The sequence below is a fragment of the Phalacrocorax carbo genome, chromosome 10 (assembly GCF_963921805.1).
Source record: "Phalacrocorax carbo chromosome 10, bPhaCar2.1, whole genome shotgun sequence".
Taxonomy (NCBI): domain Eukaryota; kingdom Metazoa; phylum Chordata; class Aves; order Suliformes; family Phalacrocoracidae; genus Phalacrocorax; species Phalacrocorax carbo.
Genome location: NC_087522.1, coordinates 6,197,085 through 6,222,907, shown reverse-complemented (window position 1 = coordinate 6,222,907; position 25,823 = coordinate 6,197,085). Strand labels below are relative to the sequence as shown.

The 25,823-nt window shown below is 45.0% G+C and overlaps 1 protein-coding gene across 2 annotated transcripts in view; it reads right to left on the bottom strand.

Moving 5' to 3' along the window:
• The window catches only part of MAD1L1 (mitotic arrest deficient 1 like 1), a 381,515-nt gene that overhangs the window by 114,593 nt on the left and 241,099 nt on the right, over positions 1-25,823 (bottom strand). For both annotated transcript variants that reach the window (XM_064461586.1, XM_064461587.1), the window contains one exon: positions 12,914-13,121. In XM_064461586.1, coding sequence (XP_064317656.1) covers positions 12,914-13,121 — 208 coding nt within the window. The remainder of the gene's footprint in view (positions 1-12,913; positions 13,122-25,823) is intronic.

Below are 25,823 nucleotides of genomic sequence, written 5' to 3'. Positions count from 1 at the left end.
CATCTTAACAGTCCAGCTTCCTCACAAGGCCACATATTAAGGACTGGACTTGAGTTGTAAGACCTACTCCAAGACTTACACAGTAAGAAACTCTGAAACAGCTACAGCAGGCCCAGCCTCTGCTGCTCCCCAAACAAGACCACTTAGGAGCACAAAGATCACTCCCTGCCTTACTCTCCAGCATGTGAGTCAGACTGCCTCTCTAATACAGCTCTGATGTAAACTAACAACAGTAGAAAAGGTTTTTAGTTCTTCCAGAGCTGCTGGATGGAAGGAATTGCTGCCCAAAGATTACCACCACAATCTCTTTAGACTCTGCAGGCAAGAAAAGCTAGCGTGGAGACTGATGCCTACCTCCCATGGGTGCTGCGAGTCTTAATTAGCATCTCTAGCATACTCAGAGACCTGTGGACAGAGGGTGCTACAGAAATGGAAAATATTATCATCATTATGCCTGCTACCACAAGTGCTGGCATTCAAGCCAGAGACTTCACAGCAGATGGTGAAGTTTCTAGCACGGCTGGCTGCAGTTACAATTTCGCTCATCATAGGCTCTCCTTGTTGGAGCAGGCTTCACCTCTTGATGTCTGAAGAGCAAAACAGAACCTGCACTGACAAGACTGCATCGTGCTGGTCAGTATTGCTGACACATTCAAACCGGCCAGCATTCAAATCACTAGAAAGTAAATCATCCAAAGGACTTCCTAATTAAAAAGAGCTTCACTTTCATGGCAATGCTTTCTCCCGCCTGTCACAGCTAGCCATCCCCTGAATTTTGATCATTAAAGGGAAACAACAGAGAATTAGTTGGCTTTTGTTAAGTGTCAAACTTTCCCACTCTAAACCATGAGCAAAACAAGGAGAGACATTTTATAGCTCTCAGAGCAACTTTATACCTTCCTAAACACTATTTCTGGACCTCTTGCTAATTGCTCATTTGCCCTGGTTTTATGGAACAGCCTGGCTCACTCCACCTTCGACAGAGAACAGCAGCGTTTGACATGCAGCAGTAACTGGGATATACGTAGTTCTAATTTTTATCCTTATTTATTTCTAACTGTTGGGATTAGCAGCTTAGGATTCAGAGCTACCTGAGGTGTAACTAAGACGCCATTAGCTTTAAATGTATTCCCAAGTGCTGCAAGCATCCTCTCCATTTGGCTTAGGACATCACCTTGCTGATGAAGACTTTGCATACATGGGAACATTCTCCTTAAAATTTTTCATTTCACCAAAAACTTGCTAGGGACTCCGGAATACAAGCACAGGGTAATGCTCCCCTCTTCTTTCTGTGGGTTTTTCAGGTTGTAAGATGTGACGGAACCTATAGCAGAAAGAAGTACTTTGAAATGGAAGTGGAGAGTAATTTCCAGTACTCCTTGTGGCACCATGGGAGTCCAAATACATTCTGCGGGGAGCTTGCAAACACATCAGCACACTGCCCACGTACCGAGGAAGGGACATTATCATGGAAACAACCTGACCAGGAGTTACTTCAAATGGTGGCTGATGATGAAAATGCCTTTAGCCCACATCTGTTATGCAGATCTAACATCATCAGTTCTGACTTAGGATTTATTTTTACCATTTTTGTAAAACAAGACGGAAACTTCCCCTCGCCTAAATTCTGCCTCATTTCAGGGGAGTCATCGCAATATGGCAGTCTAAAAGGGGAATCACACGCTGTCGTCATTATCAGCCTATTCAGAAAACCTTTGCTGAATCTTTCAGATCTACGCATCGCTTTTGATGCCACTAACGGCGAGATTTTTGATGACACATCCGCAGTCTCTAGCAAAGGTGGATGCTGTCGCTGCCTCCAGCCCTTCCTTATGGAAGTCTCTGTTCTATTTAACTTAAATACTTCTGCTGCACACCTGTGATGGTATCTGATCATCGCAGAAGGTAACTTTACAAAGTTACATACCTACGCGATAACCCACCATGCTACAGTACTCCAACAGGACGCATCAAGACTCTTCTATTCAATACCGACACAAACACACTTAGACATCCAGAGAGTGAAAAGGCAATTCGTGGATCTGATTTCAACCAGCTTTTCATCTGTCTGATTTTCATCTGTCAGGCTGGAGCTGGCTGTATATAAGAACGAAATCGCTGTTCCCTAATGGAGGCTGGATTGACTTATGGCTCTCTAACTGGAGATCATGCCAGATAACCTGGCACTGAAATGGAGAAAACATGGAAACACTGAAATAGTGAGTGAAGACTGCACCAGCTGCTCCATAAACCACACCAGGTAGCTTTAGTTTAGTTGAAATAATGGATTGCTCCCAGAGGCTCAGAAATCCCTCATCATCAGGCACAACTTTCCCTGGAGTTTTAAGACTTGCTATGATTTAACCCCATGCCTTCGCCTCCTTGGCACAAAATCACACCAGAAGCGTGAGACGACTGCACCAAAGCCAGTGCCGTGCAGACCGCTGCCATCTATTTACTGATCTGTGCCACGCTGGGAGCTCATCTCAGCAGCGTTCCAGATGCTGTACTGTCCGTCGGCAGATCGCCAAGGGGATTGCAAGGTGCTGGCTTTTTTCCAAACGAGCTGAGAGGGTCTTATGCCGTTTCGTTTAGGATACCGTGTGATTAGTAACTACTGGACAAGCTGCCCAGAATACCTGGACGTTGGCAAACGAGGGTGATAAGTGTGAAAATACTATGAGAAGCTTCTCTCCCTTCCTATTGACATTCTTATGTGAGCACCACATTCAAAAGGCTATCACAACGTTATCACATCATGGTACTGATGTCAGTGCCATGATTAAGATGGCAAAGTAATTACAAGTGTCTGCTTTTGTACGCTGATTGCTTTCCAAATAAATGTTCTCTATTCCAAATAAATCCACTACGGATTAACATTTCTCCTGCCTAGAATGTATTTGATTAGAAAAGCCTGATCAAAACTCTGCTTGACCATTTTTCAGCACTTCACCATTTTTCTTTTCCTCATCAGGAAGAAAAGTGTATCCATTAGTTAACCTTTTCAAACACATTCTTTTTGTAGTCTAATTCAAAGAAGGATTATAAAAAAATCGTCAGACTTGGCATCTGAATAGCTTTTTGTGAGCGCAGGGAACAAGCATTCATATATCAGAACATCAGCATGGGGAGATAAGGGTAGCTATACACGTGCATGCTTATCTGAATGCAAGATCAGTACTGTGAAACCAGCATAAACACCAAGGACAGAATCCATATATTGATGTAATTCTTAGTGGTACTAGTGCATCTGTGTGAATTTGCAATTAAATAAAGCTTATTCCTTAAAAAGAAAACAAGAAGTTAAGGATATAATTCAAGGTCTGTTGAGATCAACAGGATTTTTTTCCATTGCATTTGAATATAGATCACTCTCCCTCCCTCCCAACATGTCTACCAGAATATTAAGAAAGAAATTACCTGAGATTTGTTTGTACTATTTTTAAACAGACCAAGAAATTCTCAGTTCTCAGTCTGCTTTCTAACCCAGCAAATCCAAAGCTCTCCTTTCTTCCATGGCCAACATTTCATGTATTTTAAGCCACATTAGTTACAAACCAAAAAAAGTAATTGAAAATACTACGAATACATGCGAGTGACAAATGAACTGATGCAGGAAACATAACTTTGAATCTCCTGACTTTTCTGCAATTAAAATATCAACTTAATTGTTGGATCTGTGTAGCTTCTCTCATTTTAATATGTAAATCAGCCTCTATTACTCTATAGCTCAAAGAATGTGTTACTCGGCTTACTTGATTAGGCTGAGAATTGCTGGTCCTGCTGTCACTATGTTTACACTTTAGTGACAAGTTTGCACATCAAATTCACATAATGCAATGTCATCAACTTACTCATCAAATATAAACTTCTTAAATACAGCCGCTGCTCTAGAATATTGAAACAGCCTTATTTTACTTCATTTACAGCCCCTAAATAATCAGAGTAAGTGAAAAGACAAATTGGAAGCACAACTGGAAAAGAGTATTTCCCAGGAAAAACAGCTTCCCACAGAGAAACGGGTAGGTAAACTAGAAAAACAGCCGGTGCAAAAGGTTATCCTCCAGATTCTGAATTTCAGTTGTACATGTTGCCCCTTTAAAATGTGGAACGAGTACAGATACTTTATTTCTCAGTCTCTACACATTCACTCCTCCTCATTTGGGATTCAGTGTTAAGGAGTCCCTATTTATTCTGTGAAGACAGTCAGATTTCAGCTTCCGGCCACATACATTTACCTGGAAATTGAAGTGAAGACTCCAGAGAAAACCAGCAAATTCAGTAATTTTTTTCCTGTTATGAACCCACCATAACAAGAATACTGCCATCTTGGATAGTATTGAGAGTGAAAGTGTAAATAAGTTCAGTATTTTCCCATTTCTGTCATCTTCCCTAAATCTAATAAACATCCCCAACCAAGGGGACATTCACCTTGCCAGCACAAGGCTTTTCAAGACGTTCCTGGTTACCTCGCTACCCATTGCAAAGTTCCTCTACTAGATTTCCCCTGCTCTTTACTGCTTACAAAGGCATCAAGCTTTAATTTCCAGGAGAAACAATACATTGACAAGACGCAGAGCAGAGATCTGAGGCTCTTCCCTGCCTGCGAGCTCTGCCACGCTGGCAGGCTGGTTTTTCTAATGTCAGGGAAATCGTGTCGGCCTGAATTTCAGACATCAGCACAAGCCTTTCTTCTCAATCCTGCTGATGAATGAAAGAGCATTTTCACCTGTGTACATCCAGAGGCCTTATGGCACATCAGCCCTAATCAAAAGCTGCTCTGTGATGCAAACTGCTGTAAGAGGCAGCTCATAGCACAACCCCGCAGGATCCAAAGGGCAGCTGCAGATAATACTGCATTTCCTTCCCTTCAGGAGAAATGCTGGTCTGAAGAGAACTAGTGGGAGCATCCTGACCGCTACGTAGCCACCAAGAAGGCAGCGATCAAATAACAAGAGTTTGACTTAAATACCCAAGCAGGAAAACACAACCGCCAAAGTTTACCAACACCCATAAAGCTCAACACCCTGTTGGCTTGTCTCCGGTTGATAAAGAAACCATCAGCACAGAAGGATATAGAAGAACCAGAGGGATGTAGAAGAGCTATGGCCACAGAGAGTGTTATCTGCAATGTGGCAGTTTCTGTACGGTACAAATGTGATGGTGTTTTATGGGAATTTGGCGGGTGGGAAGGGATTAAAACACGGGACAAGGAAGGTTTCAGGTGTTTCTGCTACCCATTGACTTCTCTCCTTGCAAAGGCTCTGAACTGCTCCTGATAATGGATGGAGGAACACAACTACTTCTGGGGACTCGAAAGGATGTACCTAGTAGTGAGAACAATCATCCTCACTGTCACTTCATGTTTCACTCAGCTACTGATGGACTGAGAACTAGAAGCTCAAGTCAGTCAGAAAAATACTGTTTCTATCAACAATTCTCCTCTAAAGCCACTAATAGAGTAAGCCAGGAGAAGACAGAATACTCCCTGTCGGCCCAGGTTTCTCCACACATTTTCTCTTGACTTATCTGGTCCCAGAAGCTACCACTAACCTTGCCACCTAGACATTAGCTACCTCTAACCCTCCCGTCTATCTCGGCAAAGGTGAACTCCTCCTTTTCAGGTGTAACACCATGACTTTACTGCATCTGTACTGAATAAGGAAAACATATCAGCCTAGGAAACCAGCAACCTTCTCCCCAGCAGTATTTTCTTGCGGTGCTACTCATTTCCGTTACACCCAGAGTCAAGGCAGGATCTCTAAGCCCATTGGGAGCCTCCTTCCTCAAACTGATACAGAAACCACTGTAGATATTCTCATAATTCAGTGTTTAAACTTGGTCCCCCTCATCACACATACTTTTTAATTTTCTTTTCCATTTCCTTCTCTCTCCCAGCTTATTTTACTATTTCTTTCTTGGTAGAGTGGCTTTATTTTCTCTGGAGCAAGGCTTCTGCTTCTACACAGTGCCTAGCAAGAGGGTAGGAGATGCTTTAAAAAAAAACAAACCAACCAAACCAAACCAAACCAAAAAACTCAAACCCTTGTAGGAGCTATATGGAGGTATTATGCAGGTTCACAGGCTGCCTCTTACAAAGCCAGTAAGACTGAGGCCTCCAGAAAATCCACACGTGAATTGGGTGGAAAAGAGGAGCCAGAAAGAAAACCTGCAGCTCTTTCGCTCTTTGTGAAGGCTAAGTACAGTCTGGGTAGTAACCTTTGACTGACACCAAGTTTTACACATTCAGTAGCCACAACAGAACTACGTTACAGGATTTATTACAAACCTCTGGCTCCCTGGACGGCAGACAGAGTCTGAAAGTCCCAACAACGTCTCACTGGCACCTCCCATCACAGTTTCACAAGAAGCTGCAGGCTTCAGGCATCCTCGGGGGTTTGTTCGGTCAGCAACCCCTGTCCGCCTGCTCGTGCCCCGGCTGTTCGCAGCACGCAGATTAAGTCGTGCTCAGGGGCAAGTCTCTCTGGTTGTTTAACAGACTCATGGCATGCTGCCACAGGCAGGGCACACTGTTTTCAATAAATTCAGTGCTGCATGACTTCATATCTGTGTTATCTCCAAAAAAACTTGGGAATCTATCTGGATGACAAATGCTATATATGATAAAAGCAACTTTTTTTTTTAACGTGGGAACATTTCTTTCAGCTCTCTTGAGGTACTATACTTTCATTCAAGCCAGGAAACCTGGTTCTTTACAGGCGCCTGCTCTGACTTCAGTAGTGCAGAGCATTTACCATCAAAGACCACACTGTTGCTGAATAAGGACACATGAAGACTTCAAGGTATTTTCCCCTTGTGGCTTGACTGCCCAAATCTATTGACATCATTGTAATGTAAAAGCGTTTCATAGACTCTGCCCACCAACTACTGTAACACTGTCAATACTGGAGTACAGGAGGTCCCAACTTGGCTATAAAACAGGTATATTTAGCAGCCCCACCTCGTTACCTATAGTGCTGGGCTGGGACAAAGAGATATGGATGATAAGGAAGGAAATCAAAGTAAGCTCTATTTAAACTACCAGCTTATTCCCAGTCTTAATGTACTATTCAGGTCCCAGACTGGTCTAAATGTCTTGCAGTAGAGAAACTAGCCCCATAAAAACAATAATGATAATAACTAGCTGAGAGGTGAGGGAATTGCCCCAAGGAGGCACTGCTCTTCAGCTGCAGAGTCAGCACGGGAAGGCAGGATGCCTCTGAGTGAGTCAGGTAAAGCAGCTCCCGAGGACTGCTGCTAATAACGCTCCTCCTCTTTGCTGCTTTCCATATGATTTGTGTTCTGCACATTAAAGCTATGCAACATTTCTGATGCAAGTAGCAGTAGGGAATTATTTCTTCCCCCATCAAGAAAATGTGGCCATCTCAGGAGCGAAAGAGGACAGAACTTCAACAGTGCAGGGCAAAACACCAGAGGCAAAGACAAGCTCTTTATAAACTTCAGAAGAAATGGGGATATGCAGAAAGCAATTACTTTCACTGAAATACAGGCAGGCAAAGGCTAACATCCTGCTCTTACCAAAAGTCCTTTAACATCTGAAGATGGCAAATGTCCTGGACCTTCACGTTAGAAAGGCAATTCCTTCAGTACAAATTGAAGGGGAACTGGCAAGAGAAGTGATACCTAACGAACCCATCCTCTGCTTTAGGAAGACGCATTACATGACTGAAGAAGAGCCGCCCTCCACGCACCCACCTGGTCCAACCTTGTTTGTCCAGTGAGAACTGGGACCCATCAGCACAAAGTGAGATGTGGATGCTGTGCTAGCACGTGCACACCCACCAACAACTAAGGTCACAGAAAAATCCTTCTTCAGGTGGGCTCAGGTTCCATTTGCAGGTGCAGCCCTCATTGTGTGTGGATTTCCTATACACAGGTGGTAGGAAGCACCAAGGCTTCCAAGCACCAAGAGCTCAGTCAACTGGGGGTGGAGAACGGCAACTTTTAAATTCCATCTGCTCCTTTTCCATCACCTTCTGCACTCAGAAACACATTCATCAGAAGCACAAGCACGCTGGGACAGTGACAAATTTTACCATCTCTGGCTTGTCACTTCAACAAGATTAGGTTATTTTAATATTAATTCATTACCCAATTTAATTCCAATTACTTACATTTTCACAAGGCCCTGACACGGCAGTGATGCTGGAGACAGCCTCTGCTGAACACCAGATGAACACCAGCCTCTGCTGAACATCTTTTTTAGGGTTAAACACCTGCCTTAGAGTGAGATTCCCCAGTCCTTCATCAAGGACCCCCTTTTCCTACTTCTCCCTAACAAGAGAAAAAGGACACTGAAATCATTGAGATGGATGAGCCGCTTTCCTTTTTGGTGGGATTATGTTCAGGAAAATAGTTCACTTCCAAAATTCTCCACAGATGGTTGAAATCAGAGTTGATTTCCCCATCCGCTTTCCTGGTAGGGGTGCCAGCCTGTCTCTCAACAGAAAGAATATTAAAAGCACTTTTCCACTTTCTCACAGGGAGAGGCTGCATGAAAGAAGGGAACACTCCTCTGTACATACAGGACAGCAATAAATCATGAGAGCTCATGGAAAATTCGTATTACTGAATTCTTTAGTCAGGACCCAGCTTCTGCAGGTCATCCCATCCCTGCCTTCAAACGTATCACTTTTAAGATAAGAACACAAATGGAAATAATCAGCACCTGAAGCATTATCAGACCTACCTATGCTTTGCTACAATACACAAGTTATTACTTCTGTCAGCTCCCCATCAGCTGCCACCTACCTATTTGCTTGCAACTAAGATCGAACTCCACCTCTAGCAGTGTCAGAAAAGACAAATCAAGAGGTCCACCAGGACCAGACAAGACAAAAAAGGAAGATCTAACCAGAAATGGCCTGGAGAGAAATCAGAAAAAGCAGGAAAAGCTATGGGGCTGGAAGGTAAAAAGCAGAAAATGCAGCCTGAAATACAAAAAGAAATACAAAAAGTGTGTGCGGGGAAGGTGCAAAGAGTATGGGAAAGAGAAATGCAGAACTGAACAGATTCCAGGTCTGGGCAGTGATGCCCTGCGCCACCTTTCCAAAGCTGTTACAACCTGCATCCCTGTTTCAGAGACAGGAGGACTCAGAGCCTCTCCCCAGATGGCAGCCTGACCTTGGTGCACTCTCCTCTTACACAACCCAGACCCGGCCAGCCACTGGGAGAGAAACAAAACACCCATAAAGTTACAGCCTGTTCCCATAATGCGGCTGCCACAGATCTGCCCCATTAATACCGCACAACCCTGCGTGCAAATTTATACTTTGAAGAAGGACGGTATGTTGTTACAGCTCACATTGTTCAAACCTCTCCTTTGCAATAGCCCTCATACCCATTTTAATAGAGACTATTACGGCATAAATGAGAGGAAAGGACCACTGAACCACGTGGCAAGTTGCCAGGTTGCGCTGCAGCCTCCAGCGGTTATGCTCAAAGATATTTAAAGTCCAGCATAACCTTGATTTTTAATAGAGTCACATTTAATGAGCTTTAATGTCCACAGTAATAATTTCCTTATTACCTATCCAGAACTCGGAACCATGATCAGAAAAAACGTGCTGCACTCCAGTCCAACGAGCGAATTTAATAACGGCAAATACATTATTATCAAAACCATCAACATCATTGTCCTTAATGCCTCTTTTTGGTTGGTATAATTATAATTCTTTGAACCTTAAGCATAATTGTTGCAGATCACATAAGCTTGCTGAACACAGCAAACCTGAATGGCTACAGGCCACCCAAACCCCTCATCTCTGCCAATAACCCATTCAGGGTATATGGCAAAATGGGACAATAAAATCTTACATTCACCTCTATCCGTCAAAAGGCAAAATGCAAACCTACATATGACCTTTGTTGTCTTCCCAGCTTTTATCTGCACTTTTCCTACTCTGTCCTTGGTCTCCCTTCATCCCATTCAACTCTGACATGAGGGACCTCCCTCTCAAAGCTCACAGAGCTGAATTTGCCTCTTGCACGTGTCATATGAGCGAGATGGATAAACAGACATATGGGTATTGCAGCTGACAGAAAGGGGTGCAAGAAAAATTCTAATTCTTGTGATTTTTGTATAGAAACAGTTCCACAAACCTCACTGAAACCCGCTCCCTTAGTATGCACAATGAACCTCCCTCCCCAAGGCAGCCAATTGCACAGTGACAAACAGAGAAGAAGGGAGTTTCTGCCACATGCTCCCCATTTCACACCTTGAAAATATACTAAAATGGAAGGCATATGGCAGCCGTTCCTGTGGGTGGAGCTGTTGAGATCCTAAGAAAACAGCAAAAGCCGGATCTTCCATTTCTTACCCAGAGAGAAACAGTGTAAGTTTTCTGGCCACACGAATGCATGTTGTTAAACCACTCCTGGAACAGCTGTTGCACCTACACTGCGGACGCTGCGGGAGCTAAGCAGGATGGACTCAATGCAAAAAGGGATGCAGCTTGCACGGCGCGCTTGATCAGCCGTGCCCTAACCCACCGGGAGCTGTGCCTGGCCCATCAAAAAGGCCAAACCTGGTATTCATCCGGCCAACTTAAAGCCAGCTCAGACACGCCTGCTAACCGTGCAGTCAGTGCCATGGCATCCTCAGCGTCTCTTGCACATCCTAATATACACAGTCTTCACCATCAGACCGTATTGCTGAATGCTCCTGTGGCAGAAAGGAGGGTTTAAGACTATTTATGGCAACATTCCTCATGCATGACAGTGATGCAGACAAGTACATAATACACAAGAAAAAACCCAAGATCTTTCCATATAACCTGGCTTACTGTACACATGCCCTGCTCTCAGAGTCATCCACAGGGCTCCTCCACCCTTCACTTACAGCACTTTTCCCCATTTTGTTTACACAAACCACTTCCATATGCACTTACAGGCCCTCTGAGAATGCAAAGGGCCCTTCTGTGACTGTGATAAATTACACCGAGGTATTTCCCACCCTGCTAGGCTCTGCAACCGATGCTCCCTCCCATTTGAGTCGGTGACCAGAAGTCAGAATGACGCAGCTCGGGACTGGGGCAAAAGGAAAAAAAAGCATCATATCTATGAGAGGCTGGAAACACCCTGAAACGCAGCAAGCTGTTTGTTTTCCTGTTGGAATCAAAGGCAGAAGAGAAAACAGCTTAAAAAATGCATCCCTTATAAGCCAAAGACAAACTTGGTAAAATCCCAGCACAGAAGCGCCTCACAAACAGCTAAAAGCAACTGTGTGAAAGGCAGCAGAATAATGATTATGAATAACAAATCACAGGAGGCATATATGAGAAATGCATTCCCCCAGAAGAAATGGTCTAATTACTGGAGATGATACCCCAGAGGTTCATTCAGCAGCCGCAGAGACACAGAGCTGACCTCACCTCTGCATCCCCTCTGCCCCTGACCGGCGCTCTCCCCCCGGGCTCGAGGGGCACTGTCAGCCGCATGGATCTGCAGCATTAGATGTGCTGGACTACTCGGGGGCATAATGACAGACAAGGGCACTGGGCAGCAGCATCTGCTGTAATTTAAAACCCAGTGCATTTCAAATTCAAACTGCGATGCAAGAACTACCCAAGAACTGCTCGAGTCTCACCGGGGTCTTAGACTGGAAGCTCCTATGGGCAAAGGCAGCCTTCCTTAAACGTTCAGGAAGTGTTTAATGCTCATGCATTTGCTAGAGCATCCACTAACACCAGTGACAAACTGTCACTGTACCTCTAACATCCAGTCAGCTCTTCACTTTATAAACCACCCCATCTACACTTCTTACTGTCACATTTTTAAGGCTATATAGTATCATAATCCACTAGGAGATGCCAGAACAGACATGTTCTTTGCAGTAATAAAGTACTATTGTTTGAGCAATGGGACAATAAGCAAGCTACTTTCAGAGAATTTTGGTGTCATAACAGTGAAAGATATTTTCTTCTGTGTATTTTCTTTAGACCAGGGCTCTGCCATTTTGTAGGTCTCAAGTCTCCAACACATATGGCCTTCAGGGAAAGCTCTGCCCTCTTAACCTCATCTGAGAGAGGATCCTGACCTCCAGACACTGCCCACGTACGTGCTGCTGGAACACAGCAGGTTAGGTCCACACGGACCTTCACCTCTCTCTTATTATTCTCTTAACAAAAGCATTCTGAGGGCAAGGTACATGTGAGAGAGTTACAGCAGTAAGATCTCTTGGGGTCCGCAGCACGACTCGACTCTGCCGGGTCCCCTTGCAGTGCTGTACGTGATGGGTCACGTTTTACTGATATCCTTGCTTTGATTTACAGAGTCTGAGAGCATGCTTGGAGGTGCTGGCTTTGGGGTTACTGTACTAAAAAGTCTCGTTCAGGTATGCGAAGGGAAGACAGACTGTACTGGAGGAAAGCCACAGATTCTGTGAAATATATTTAGCTCAGTGAAAGATGTACTCTATTTTCATGGAGTATTGAATGGAGCTGTGATTAATGAGGCACATATACACTGATAAACAATATTAATTTGTTTTAAGCCAGGTCTGAAGAGATTTCAACCACTTGCTTCCCTGCAGCTATGAAAGTTATTTCCTGCTGTCTGTACTACCTCAAGGGCTAAACCAGCCCTGAAAGGAAGGAAATATTTCCTTTTACTCCATCAGCAGCCCAGCCTATAAAGGCTGTTGTATTGATATTTCATTTATCATGAGCAAATGATTAGGATTGTTATTATTTATGCTTACCACCTACCCCCTGTACCAAACTGCCACAGGATTGCCATCACACATTCACTCTCCCCTGCATCAATCCAGCTTTTTTCATTTTCTGTTCCATCAAGCACATTGTCTGCAATGTCTCCATCTGCTTCTGCAGTCAGTTCCTCTGACAGTACGGATGAGTAAGTGCATCTTCATGACCAGAAGCCATCAGCCTACCTGCAATTTCTTGTGGTGACTGAAAACTTGCAACCCCTTCCAGATTCCCAGGGATAGAGCCGCCTCCTTCGAGCACCCTCACCAGCTCCCTCAGCCTCTCACACTCCTCCTGGAGCTGCTGCTGCTCCTCCTTGCGCTGCTGCTTGGCCAAGCTCGCTGGGTTCATGCTGAAATGAAGAACTTTCGTTCTGCTGGGGTCATAGTCACCCTGCATGGCAGAAACAACAGAAGCAGGTTGAGCAATTGATCCAACCTCCAAGTCCACCCAACCTGTACCACAATTTGTGCAAAGACAAAAAAATGTTACAGCAGAAGAAGGGACACTTATGCAGTGATGTTTTATTCCAACAGTTGAAGTCAGCCAAACACAATATTGCTTCTCCTTCTCTTGCTACTCTCTCTTTCAAAAAGAAAACCAAACCAAAACAAAAACCAAACCTACGAAAAAATCCCACTCAACGGAACTTGCTCCCTGGCTGACACCTCCACAGTTAAATTTAACTCCAGAAATGAAGTTTTATAGCTGTACTTTATATCTCTTGGTAGCCGGAGATTTTAATGAACACACAGATACACCTTTAAACTACAGCAAGACACCAAGTACTAGCCTAATTTATTATTCATACGAGCCAGCAACGTCCATATGACTCCAATAGTGGAGTCATTAGCAAGTTGTATCAGCTCGTCCCAAGTAAGTGAACAGGTATTTCATTTTACACTTCTTTCTCAGGGGTGAGTTGTATTTATAGCAGTTTAAACAGTCAGTCAAGTCCTAAGATAGCAAATTAATATTCTTTCAAAGTGAGAGGAAAACACTGATGTTACATTTGTGATTTCAGAGAGACAATTTTCATATAAACTACAGGAAGCCTCACAACCATAAAAGTAGTAAAGCATGTGCTAATGCTGGCTTCCACGGCACTCTGCCCAGCTGAAACCCTATGGCACCGCCTGCATGAAAAGGCATTTTATATGGTAATATTTTTCCTTCAATTAAATCTCAGGACCTAAAGTGATTTTGTAAACATTAATTAACCCTCAAGAGCAGCATGAGGTAGATATTATTCCAATTTTATCACTTCATTTTCATTAAAGACATGCTAGAACTTTATGTGGGTTTTTTTCAAGCAAACCAGAGCAGAGACTGAGTAACTTCATCCTGAATTGCTGGTCACTGCTGGTAAGAGACCCCAGAAGATCCCATTCCTAAACAGCTTTTATTGAAAATACTCCATCCACATACTGTAAAGCATCTCTGCCCACAGCAGGGAGTGACCTGCCGAAAATTCCTGCCCCAGAGCCTGGCAGCAGATACGGCACTGGTTCAAAAAGGTGTTTGACAAATTCATGGACAACAGCTCCGTAACTGGACCGTGACAGGGGAGGGCAGCGGTGCTTCTCCAGCACCTCCAGCTGCTGGGAGAGCACTGGGGAGTGTGGCCAAGGTTGTGGGCTCTCCCAAAGAGCATCTTCCATCACTGCGGTCAGAGATTCTCTTCTGGGCTGGATGGACCATGGGTAAGGGCCAGCTGGGAGCTTTTTATGTCCACGTGCGATGCTTGCTACATCTCACAGCTGTTCCCGTGCCCTGTTGTGGGAACCATACTGAAATTCTCCTTTAAAACCTCACTTTCTAGATGTTAGCTGGGCAGAAGGCAGTTGGAAGAGGTGTGCTCACCTGCAGAGACACAGGTGCCTGTGAGCAGTCGGGGTCTGGGTCCAGCGGCACAGCCAGCGACGCACAGGGGCTCAGTGCTCACGGCTCCCCTGCGGTCCCCGAGGCTGGCTCCCCCTCTGCCAGCTGGCTCCCAGGGCCATGCCAGGCAGATGGGCCCCACTGTGGAGAAGCAGCCAAAGCTGAGGCTGGCAGGACGCCGGCAGTTACGTAGGCAAAGGGGAAGCACAATTTAGAGCTGGGAGAAGATGTGAAGTCCAAAAGTGCTTTTGGTCAAGAGCACGGGGTCCCTGCGCTGGTGAATATGAGGCTAACGCCTTCTTGCATCTACCACCAAAAATATGATTTAAAACTGCACAACTGGAAACATGGAATTCCAGTGTGACTGGTATGGAAAGCATCAATGCACCTGGAAATCAGCAGATGCTCTCACTGCTGTGTCTCCCAGAGGTAAAAAAAAAAAAGGGGTCAACTGTTCCTCGTAACTACTCTAAGAAACCAATATGGTGCTCCTCATGAGGAATCTGTTTAACCACATCCGTCCATCTGGGAAGAAGAGACAGTCAGTATTTCACAGTGTAAGTACAAGTTAAAAGCAAAGAGAGATCACATCTGTATCTGTATGACCCAGGCCAAGAGGGGGTGCAAGGAACCCCCCAACACAGGAGGACACGAGAACCCCCAAAGGTGCCCCGGTCTGAGGAGCTCACTCCAGAGAACTGGGGAATCTCAGGCACGGAGACCTTGGGTACCCTGCCTAGCTGTTGGCATTCCCCGCAGTCCGGGTACGTGGTCTTCCAGCCCTTGGCCACCTACGGGGCAGGTAATTCATGTTCTCATACTGCTCAAGCCTCGTGGAGCTCAGGACACCTACAGGGTCATCTGGGAGGGCAGCACAATCCTGTAGCCCCACAGAAACGGGGCTTCGTGACCCCATTTCCATGGGGAGGTCGAGACAAACAGCCTGTAACTGACAGGCCATTAGGACCAAGAGAAGCAATAATCCCAACGAAAGCCTTGGCCGAGAGAAATTTAGGAGAGAACTAAAGGACTGGGACCACACACAGCACCTTGGAGATGTCGAACAGAGGGAGCACAAAGACAGCTGTAACACCAGCTTATTAGATACGCTCTCCCTGGAAACACGCTGGCATTTACAAACCTGTTCCCACACCTGGCTATCTAACTTCTACTGCTATTTGCGTTTCAGCACTCTTCCAGACAGGTCAGGGCACTCCTCACTCTCATGTTTGCCTTTCAAGGGAAGCGATTCAGTGCCAAAGTTTGCAATGGGGTTTACGCTGACTGGCAAAAGGATGCTCAGAGCTGCGGAGCCCGCTTCTCCCTCTGCAGCCCAGTACCACGGTATTTCTGACGAGCCGTGAAGGGCAGCTCTGGCCCCGTCCCCCTCATGGCTGCAGCACCAAGGTCAGGCAGAGATCGCACCTCCTCGCCCCGGCTGCCACCACCACGCTGGCTCCAGCGCGCAGCGCAGAGATGGTCTGCGCTTTCACACTGCACCACTGCTGCAGACACTCACGCAAAGGCACGAGACAGCAGAAGGATCTCAGTGTGGAAGAAAGCCATGCAAACCTGGAGACTGCTGCTGCCTTCCTGCCAGGACCGCTTTAACCATGCTGCGCTAGTCCATTTATTTTGCAGCTTTTTTACTCTTTTAAAACATCTTTCTGGCCTTTCTATAAAGCTGCAGTGCTTTGGCTCTTATAGCTCTTTCAGCCCATTTATCCTCTCCTTTTATAACATGCCCCCTTGAAAAATCATGCTCTAAAACTCAGCACTAGGACTCAGCCTTATTTTTAGGGCTCACCAGCACTCCTGAGCACGTCAGGCTGAAGCTACGCTAAGACAAGTGAATCTCTTAAAAACCCACTGTGATACGAAGGCTGTGGCAGAAGCCATCTCATTTAACATTTCTGGGAGATCACTAACATACTTGCTATGCTACTCACATTTTTGGGCTAGGGGCAGTAGCTTTCTCTTTATTCTAGGCAGCACACATCAAACCAGCACATTTCTCCCTACAGCTAAAATATTAGTGTTGCTGGTTTGTATTATAGTAATGCCTAAAGAAACCAAGTGAGACAGGGATCCTGGTGTGCTAGGTCCTGTACAAACCCCACAAGAAACTACTACCTAAAGCCCAAAACACAAAGCCTGAAGAGGCGGTATGTGAGGGGAGCAGAGGGGCAGAAAGATGCAGCCTCCAATTTGAGGCTCCTTAGCAGCACTGTGGCAGACACGAAAGGAAAACATGTCTTCACAGATGACCCTCCTCACCACCAGAACGTACAGTTGCACCAAGCCGAGCGTTACTTAAGTCTCTGGGAAATTTACTGACATCCTATGAATTTTCAAATAAATGCAGGAAGCTTTCCATGGAAACGGTGCAGACCAGAGCCAATTTCTGATGAAAGGGATCAGAGTCATGTGTCTGTAATACCAGGCAGCCAAAACGGTATCACAGCTTCGATCGTTTGGACTGTTTTTTCCAAATTTCTGAAGGTTGGGTGTGACTTAGGTTGGCTCTAGGAAGAGTCATGGCTGGAAACTGCTAAATATAACAAATAGCAAAACAGCATTAAAATCTCACTAGCATCTGAAGGAGATGAAACCCTAATTCTGGTAAGAAACCAGGGACTGAAAAAAGCAAACAACCTCCTTCTGGAATCCTTTTAGCTCTGGAAGATGTAAATTGCTGGTTTTCTCCGTCAGCTGCTCTTCCCCCCACAACAAATTAGGCCTCATGGATCAGAATTTTGTCCTTTCAGCTCTGCAACAGAAGCCTGGAAAATGGTGTTTCAGGCACTGGGAGAGAAGACCTATATCAGATTTGCTTATTTAGAAAATCACTTCTGAACTAGAGCTAACGATGAGGAAGACCAAACAGTGGCATTTGAAAGGCGTGGTACAAAACAGACTGCCACGCTCTTTGAACAGGAGCTGGGACTCCCAGAACAACTGCCAGGGGCAGCTCCAGATGCTGCTTCTGGGCTGAACCAGCACAGGCAAGGAGACATCACTTAACTGAGTTAAAAAGCATCTTGCAAGAAATGGTAACGTATCCCTGGTTTCTCCAAGAGGCATGAAAAGCGTGCTTCGGGTCTAGAAACTTGGCCTGAATGTGAGAATCGACCAAATCCACTTAAGCACATGGTGCCTTTACATATGGGATATTGGGGAATGCGACCAATACATGACCAAGACCACCAATCCCTTTGTTGGAAAGAACAGTAAAGTGCCACCCTGTCCGCAGTTCATTCAGTAGATAACTTGGTAGATCGTTCTGCTCATCAACACATCATGGTCAGTGACTCAGAGAGCAAAGATGAAACGTTACTGCTGGTTTCTCAGCAGCACCTCCTCTCTACCCCTATTTTCCCCAATACTTTAAAATTTGGAAATTGTAGAGATGCTGAAGAGTAAATAAATTGAACTAGAGAGAACTGCTGGTGTTCATTGATTCTTCTTTCGAGGGATAACATCAAATCAGTAATTCAGATTTGTCAGAAAAAATGTACAAGAGCCTCAATTTAGGAGGAAGCAATAAATACCTTGATTGATTGCAACCAAGTCTGGTTGACACTTAGCAGTACAGTGAATTATTCATTCCTGGAATGTAAGATGCTAACTAGCTGATTTGGTGCTTAAGGCAGCAAAACCATTTTTGTGCTCTCAGAAGGGCACCGGACATTTTACGGAGATGATTTGTCGACTCCACATGTTACTATGTTCCATGATTTGTGAAATAACGTTGTTTTGATGAATTATCCTCAGCCTTCCAGACATACGCCCCAGGGTACGCACAAGGAAAACTCTCTCATCGACCACTGAGAAGAACCATCCCACCACTTCTGTCGCAATCGCACAGTTGTTATGTGAGACAGCCACCACGATACAACACACAAATGTTGTCTTAATGCAATACGCTCTAAGCACACACTGCGATACGGCAGAACTATTTAGTAAGACTCTGGCTATCAATAAACTTTCTGACAAAAAGACTATGGAAACCAGCATTTGCAACAGGGCCAATCTGCCACCTAGAGCAGACATACAAGCTCAGGTCGGACTCTGCTGTTTTCCTTCCTGCCCCCATCTCCCAGCTTGAAAAAAACCCACCCTGAGGAGGTAATTGTGCTGATGCCGTGTGTCATTTTTTAAAACTATATTATCGGCAAACAGTCAGTATGTTGGTCTTCATGTTGAAATTTCAGCTCAAAAACTTCCTAAGTAGTCTCCCCATTAGGGAAGAATCAGTCAAGTGACGAAGCAATGAATGAAGACAGGATTGCTTTAATCTCTGAAAAACAGAAACTTTTCCTTTAGAAGAGGAGTTGTTTAGAAGAACAATGAAAGCTGCCTGTGACAGCACCTTGAAACGGGCTGAACTTATTCTGGCATCTCTCCTTGTGGTTGTTTGAAAACTGCACAGTTCTGATTCAGAGATGTCTTCCTCCAGGAGCTATAAAAGCTTTTCTCTCTACTCGTCTCACTTTCACAGGCCCACAGGTAAGAAAAAAGCACTTAAAACCATGTGGACTACTTTACATTTGATGAAGCATTCAGTGCTTAACAATTCCATTTAAGATCTATTCATCTGCTGCAGATATTTCTAATCAGAAGGTAGAACTGGTAGCAAAGGGAATAGGCTCAACTGTTGTGAATACATTTACCTAACATCACTAACGATTCATACGTTCATACGTCCCAAGGAGACAATGACTCTCAGGACACAATGTCAGCAAGTACTGTCAAAGATTTTCAGCTGACTTCACAACCTCATAGGCTCCTCCTGTTTAATGCATTTGACATCAAAGAAGTCAAAACCCACAGATGAGGCTGACATGAACTTAAGTGCCTTATTTTTTCATAGTCTTGATGTCTATCAACCTTAAAAAATTGTGATTTCTGAGCAGCACAATAAATTCTGGCGAAGCATATGGACAGCTGAGCTTAATCGCTGCTCGCTGGCAACGCAACAGATCGTGCTTGCCCCTGCTGAGAAAAGGCTGACGATTGGAAGCTCTTCAAGGAAAGGAACATTTCTTCTTTTGTGTGACTCTCGCACACAGTGAGCACCACCCAAATACAAGCAATAAACACTGCTGCTTTCTTAGCTAAGGAATTTGTTTCCATGCTGACTTCCTAAGAGAAAAATCTCCAAGGTTTTCCCAATTGGGACGCATTATTCAATACCAGGTAACTTAAATAGAAGCAATCTAAGGAGCTTAGTGATTGTATCAGCTTTAAAAGAATAATGTGTCAATAGTTACCCTGGAAGAACATCCCAAATAAAGACTGTATCTATCTGTAGGAGACAGATGGGAAAGTTTCTTAAATACAGATATAAAACATAAAGCATCAGTTGGAGGGGTGATGGAAGGGGAGTGTTTGAAAAGCATCCAGCTGGCCAGGGAATGATCTTGCTTCCATTTGCTACCTCTTGTAGTCAAAAAGTAGCTTAAACCGTGAACACTGACACATGGCAGTAATTAGGTCTATGCACGTGGTGAATGTCCAAAACTGAATTTTTTGAACTCTCAGGCAGAAGCCTGCTACTTGTTCACTGCAAGCACAGCCTGGTTGTTAATTTTGGTAAGCCCCAGGCTAAACCAAACGTGGCACATCCTGAATCCTCCAAAGATAGAGAGACATGAGACAGAATCACTGCTTAGGAGGCTGAATAGAAGCTGAACAATGACTTAGACTATTTAGATTGGGAAAATCAGGGGCTTGGGGTTCCAGAAAGAAATGTGGTGCTGAAAAGAAGCATTCCCAAAAAGAGAAGTTGTCTCAGAAAGAAGAGGGTCTGGAAAGAAGGTGGTGACAATCCTGTCTGCAGGAAAGATCCTGGAAGTGGAGAAAGATCCTGGAGACCAGAGAGATGCACAAGGATGTTGGCCAGGGGATGCCCAGGGACCTTGGCCAGTGAGGACTGTGACTGGTGACTGCGAGCAGACATGACTTTCTGCCCAACCACTCCGTACCAGCAGCGATCTCCCTGCAGGGGAGGAGTATTGAGCTTGAGAGAAGGCAGCATCAAGGTGGGGGAGCAAACAAACAACTGTGTGAAAAAAACTAAGTGGAGTAAAATGTCTGATGTGGAGTAAAATGTCTTCTAAATTAAACCCCAGTGCCCAGATCTACCATGGGTTGCTCTTGTGACTATCTCCTGTCTTGATTTTGTGACAAAATGTTACCCAAGGCCCCTGGCTGGTCTCTTGCTGTGTCAGGCTCCAGCTACTGAATTCGTGCAAAATCCAAGTTTCTGATGCTTGCATTGCTAGAAGGGCTGATGCTTCTTTTGGGGACCTGCAAGCTTATTCTTGGGATTCAGTGCCTCCTCCCGACCGCAGATCCTTTACACAGCGCAAGCTGCAACAGAAACGCACTCCTTTCCCAAGGCTTCAGGTTTCTGGAATTACTGTTCTGCTCTTCTGAAAACACGTGGTATTTGTGAGTAAATACAGCCACACACGCACACGGACTTTGCACATGGCTAATAAATACCCTTTGCTTTTATTGCATTCTGAAAGCAGAGAAGTTACAAATTATTAGAAGTCATCTTTGAAAGTATTCATCTTCAGCTTGCAGTTAATGGTTTTACATCATTTACATCAAGAATTGCGTGCTGTTAGTCCTGCATCGATACCCCTTGGAAATTTTACTCAACGATGGAGAATAAAAAAAACAGCAGGAAGGCAAAATTGGAATTCGTCACCTGCAAAGCGCACGCAAAGGCCCCATCTACAGCTCTTGTTGCAGTAGCTTATTAACTAGAGTCAGCCTGGCTACACAGGTGAGCAGCTTCTCCTGGTCTTGCTTTATTTTATTTTTACTTTAACAGCTTTTTTCTTCTTCTTTTACATCATTTTGGTTACTCAACTCTCTCCTACAAAAGCATATAGGAAGCATTTCCGCACCCAGTACAAGGCAGTCTCAGAAAGCTTAATCCTACCTCAGGAAATGCCATTTTAATGGAAACTCTGTTTCTTCGTTTTGTTCTTTTTGTTTCTTTGCTCAAGCTTCTTAAAGTGATTAGAATAAAACCCAAAGTAAACCGCATCCCAGAGAATTCCCTCTGTACCCAGCACACAAAGCACAGCATGCTGACCAGCCCTGGCTCCCTCTGTCGCAGAAGATAACTACACCAAGGCACCTTAAAGCTCTTGGAACAGGAGTTATATTAATAAAAATGGATTGCAAAGGTGATAAAGCAATCTAACAAATAAGCAACAACCAGCACCTGCTTCTCATGGCTTTGCCAGTATGCACACACTTGAAATCAGAAACAGTTGGGGAAGAAAACCCAAAACCAAACCCAGAAGGTGATGGATGTTGGGGAAAGGCTCGCTTGTTCCCACCGGGTCTCATGCTGCTTCCCTACTTTCTTTCCCATGTTTCTCTCTCCATCATCTTTGTGTGTACACCTGCAGCATACACAACCATAAAACCTGGCAGAAGAAACTCACATGGGCACCCGTTTCTTCCTTCTTTTAGCCAGTTCTTAGTCCAACTCCTGCTACTTATTCCCCAAAACAGGAGGATCTTTCTCCTTGCCCCAGTGATGTGACCCCATATACCTTGATTCAGTCAACCCTTCTTCTATGGCCTCCTGAACACCCGTGTTAGACATTTTCAGAACAGAGACAGGGGAGATAATCTGTGTTAGTCTTTATGCCTCTTCATCCCCAACAACTCCTCTATAGTTCCCACCAGCACAACAGATGTCAGATCCTTACCCTCACATGCAATGACATGAGCAATCCCGCATTACCTTCCCCGCTCCATCAGTAATGCCACCTCCTGCACCTGGACCAGCTGCTCCTCCCACAAAGACTTCTACAGGGCTTTTTCTTTCCCTTCCCAAGCTGATCTGCCACGCCACGCATACTCATTGATATTCCTCCCTATGGCCCTCTTTTACCGCAGCATCTATAGCAAATTAGCAATGAGACAGAGAGTCGGTTGCAGTTAGGATGTATCACAGACAAAAAAGCTCTGATCACCCTAATCACGCTGCTCTAACACCAGACCATATCTTTTGGTACAACATGTAACACATTTTGTGCACTCTGCAATATGAGTAATAAAATAAAATGTCTCACCAGAGGCGCTGAAGCCCTTCAGGTACAGTTTTAAATAGGAGATCGTTTCTCTATACCCACTTTCAAATGCATTGTCCCCTGGAGTATGCAAGTCTATAATTTGCATTGAGTGAGGCATTCAGATGAAGTCTGGGATGCAAACAAACGTGAAGAGAAGGTTAGCAGTCAGGACAGCAAGGCACAGAATGGCATGGAGCTGGGATAATCTAGAGGGAAAAAATGCATTCAAACGTTCACTGTCCTTCTCAATTGCTGCTCCTCCTTTTACTGAAATGGAAAAAAATCACAGTCTGCTCTAGGATGGTTTGCTACCACATAGAGATTTCAATTCCAGGGTTTCTATACTAGTTTTTTCAAGTCAAAGATTCCTGTCTTTCCAGAGAACAAAGTCCATTAGAAGCTGCTATTATGTACACTCTAGTAGCGCGCGGAGGAGACCTGTGATGGTTCAGAAACCTCTGGTAGACACTGAAAATAAAAAGCACATAGGTTCAGAAAACAGCCCCAAAGAGCTTACCGTTTCAGTTATAAAAATTCTTTTTCACAGATAAGTCTTAACTTCATGGTGAGAAATGGAGGCTCTCATAGATCTGAATTTCAAAAACCAATTTATCAACTTTCCCATGCAAATGAAGTAACTTGGTTAAGAATACTGCTGAGAAGTTGTTGTGGTGTAACCCCAGCCAGCCACGAAGCCCCACGCAGCCGCTCGCTCACTCCCCCCTGGTGGGACGGGGGAGAGAATCGGAAGAGTCTAAGTGAGAAAATGCGTGAGTTGAGATAAAGACAGTTTAATAGGTAAAGCAAAAGCTGCGCACACAAGCAAAGCAAACCAAGGGATTCCTTCACTCCCCCCCACGGGCAGGCAGGTGCTCAGCCATCTCCAGGAAAGCAGGGCTCCATCATGCGTAACGGTGACTTGGGAAGACAAATGCCATCGCTCCCAACGTTCCCCCCTTCCTTCTCCCCCCAGCTCTATACGCTGAGCATGACGCTGTGGTGGTGCAGCCCCCCGGCCACTCTGGGATCCCAGCAAAAGCCCTACTGTGACGTTATCTTGGTCATAACAACGCGGGCATCAGGCATTCTGTCCGCACCTGGGCTATCTGCTCCCTGACCTGTGCACCAGAACTGTGGCCAGAACATGAAATATTGACCAAAGTCAATCATCTCAATCCTACAACTAGTGATCCAAGTGGGAGACCTTTGAGCTCTCCGGGACCACAGCAGGCTGTGTGACCCTGTATCTCCCCCTGGGCTGGGACACCTCTCAGGGTAGATTTTGCAAGAATTGAAGGATTGTCTGCTGATGATTTCGCAAGGACTTAAAGGCCGGATTTTGCAAGGTTCACTGGCTGTGCACTGATGAATCCCAGGACATAACAGTGAGTAATTTATGAAACTCAAGAAAAGGGAAATTTTATTCACAGGTTAACCTTGGGTGCGTGCGTCTGTCTGCAATTTGAAAATATATATATATAATCCCAATTCACATAAACTGTTGACCAAGTCTGAGACTAAGATTGGACCTAGCTGCACCTAGGCCTCTCTCAGAAAGGAGTTTAGAGAGCAAGGGGGTCTATTCTGAACCTCGTGACTCAGCGGGAGGGTCCTCCCTATTCCCTGCATCCACGATCCCTCTGTGAATCATTCTAACTCAAGCATAACTGAATTTTCCTTTGTGCACTTCTACTATGGAAGTAATTGAGTGAACCTTGCCATTCTCGAATCCTTAACTAAGTCACTCTTGATTGTAGTAAATTCCACCAAATTGCCATTTTAAATTGGCCGATGCTGTGAAGAATTATATAGCCTAATACTGTGACCTATTTATTAATAAATCTTAAATTGCTAACCAAAGGTGTGTAACAAATTGTATTCCCAGCCATTTGGTGTAGTCAGCAGAACACACAAGGTTTTATTTGCAACAGACGCCATACTGTGTGGGACACCCCTGGGGTCAGCTGGGGTCAGCTGCCCCGGCCGTGTCCCCTCCCAGCTCCTCGTGCACCCCCAGCCCACTCGCTGGCGGGGAGGGGTGAGGGGCAGCAAAGGCCTTGGCTCTGTGTAAGCCCCGCTCAGCGGGAAGGAAAGCGTCCCTGGGTTATCAGCACTGTTTCCAGCACAAATCCAAAACATGGCCCCATGCTAGCCGCTGTGAAGAAAATCAACTCTATCCCAGCCAAAGCCAGCACAGAAGTGTCAGCGCAAATCTAGCTTTCCAACAGAAGTACACAGTTAAAAAAAAATAAATTAATTCCTACGTTGCTGCTGTTTTCTTATTCTGCATGTAACATGCACATACAGACACTGAACAAACAAACTAGAGAGACAGAAGATACTTGAAGTGAGGTATTTTTGTAGTATTTACTCCAATCTAGATATTCAACCACTCAAAGCTTTCCCTGCCAACAATGCTCTATAAATCTTGCTTTAATGCCTCCGTAATTCTGCGTTTCCTGATAAAGCCCTACTTCAGAATTAATTCAGATGGGATTTCAAGGGGAGATCCCAGAGGAGAAAAGCAGCACAAATTGGCTGTACTAGCCTGGGACCCTCGGTATTCAAATAGGAAGGGAAGAGCCAGAGTGAAGTATGTCAATAGAATTCCCTCTTTAAAGACTTAATGAAGGAAAATAAAACTGCAATGTAACAAGATTTTCCAGTTAATTACAGAATCACAGCATGGTGGGGGTTGGAAGGGACCTCTGGAGATCATCTCGTCCAACCTCCCTGCTGGAGCAGGCACACCCAGAGCAGGGGGCACAGGAACGCGTCCAGGCAGGGTGTGAATGTCTCCAGGGAAGGGACCCCACAGCCTCTCTGGGCAGCCTGTGCCCCTGCTCTGGCACCCGCACAGGGAAGGGGTTTGTCCTCATGTTTAGCTGGAACTTCCTCTGTTTCAGTTTATGCCCATTACCCCCTGTCCTGTCATTGAGCACTAATGAAAAGAGTCCAGTCCCATCCTCTTAACACCAACCTGTTAGATATAAGCACTGATAAGATCCTCCCTCAGTCTTCTCTTCTCCAGGCTGAACAAACCCAGGTCTCTCAGCCTTTCCTCATAAGGGAGATGCTCCAGCCCCCTGATCATCTTGGCAGCTCT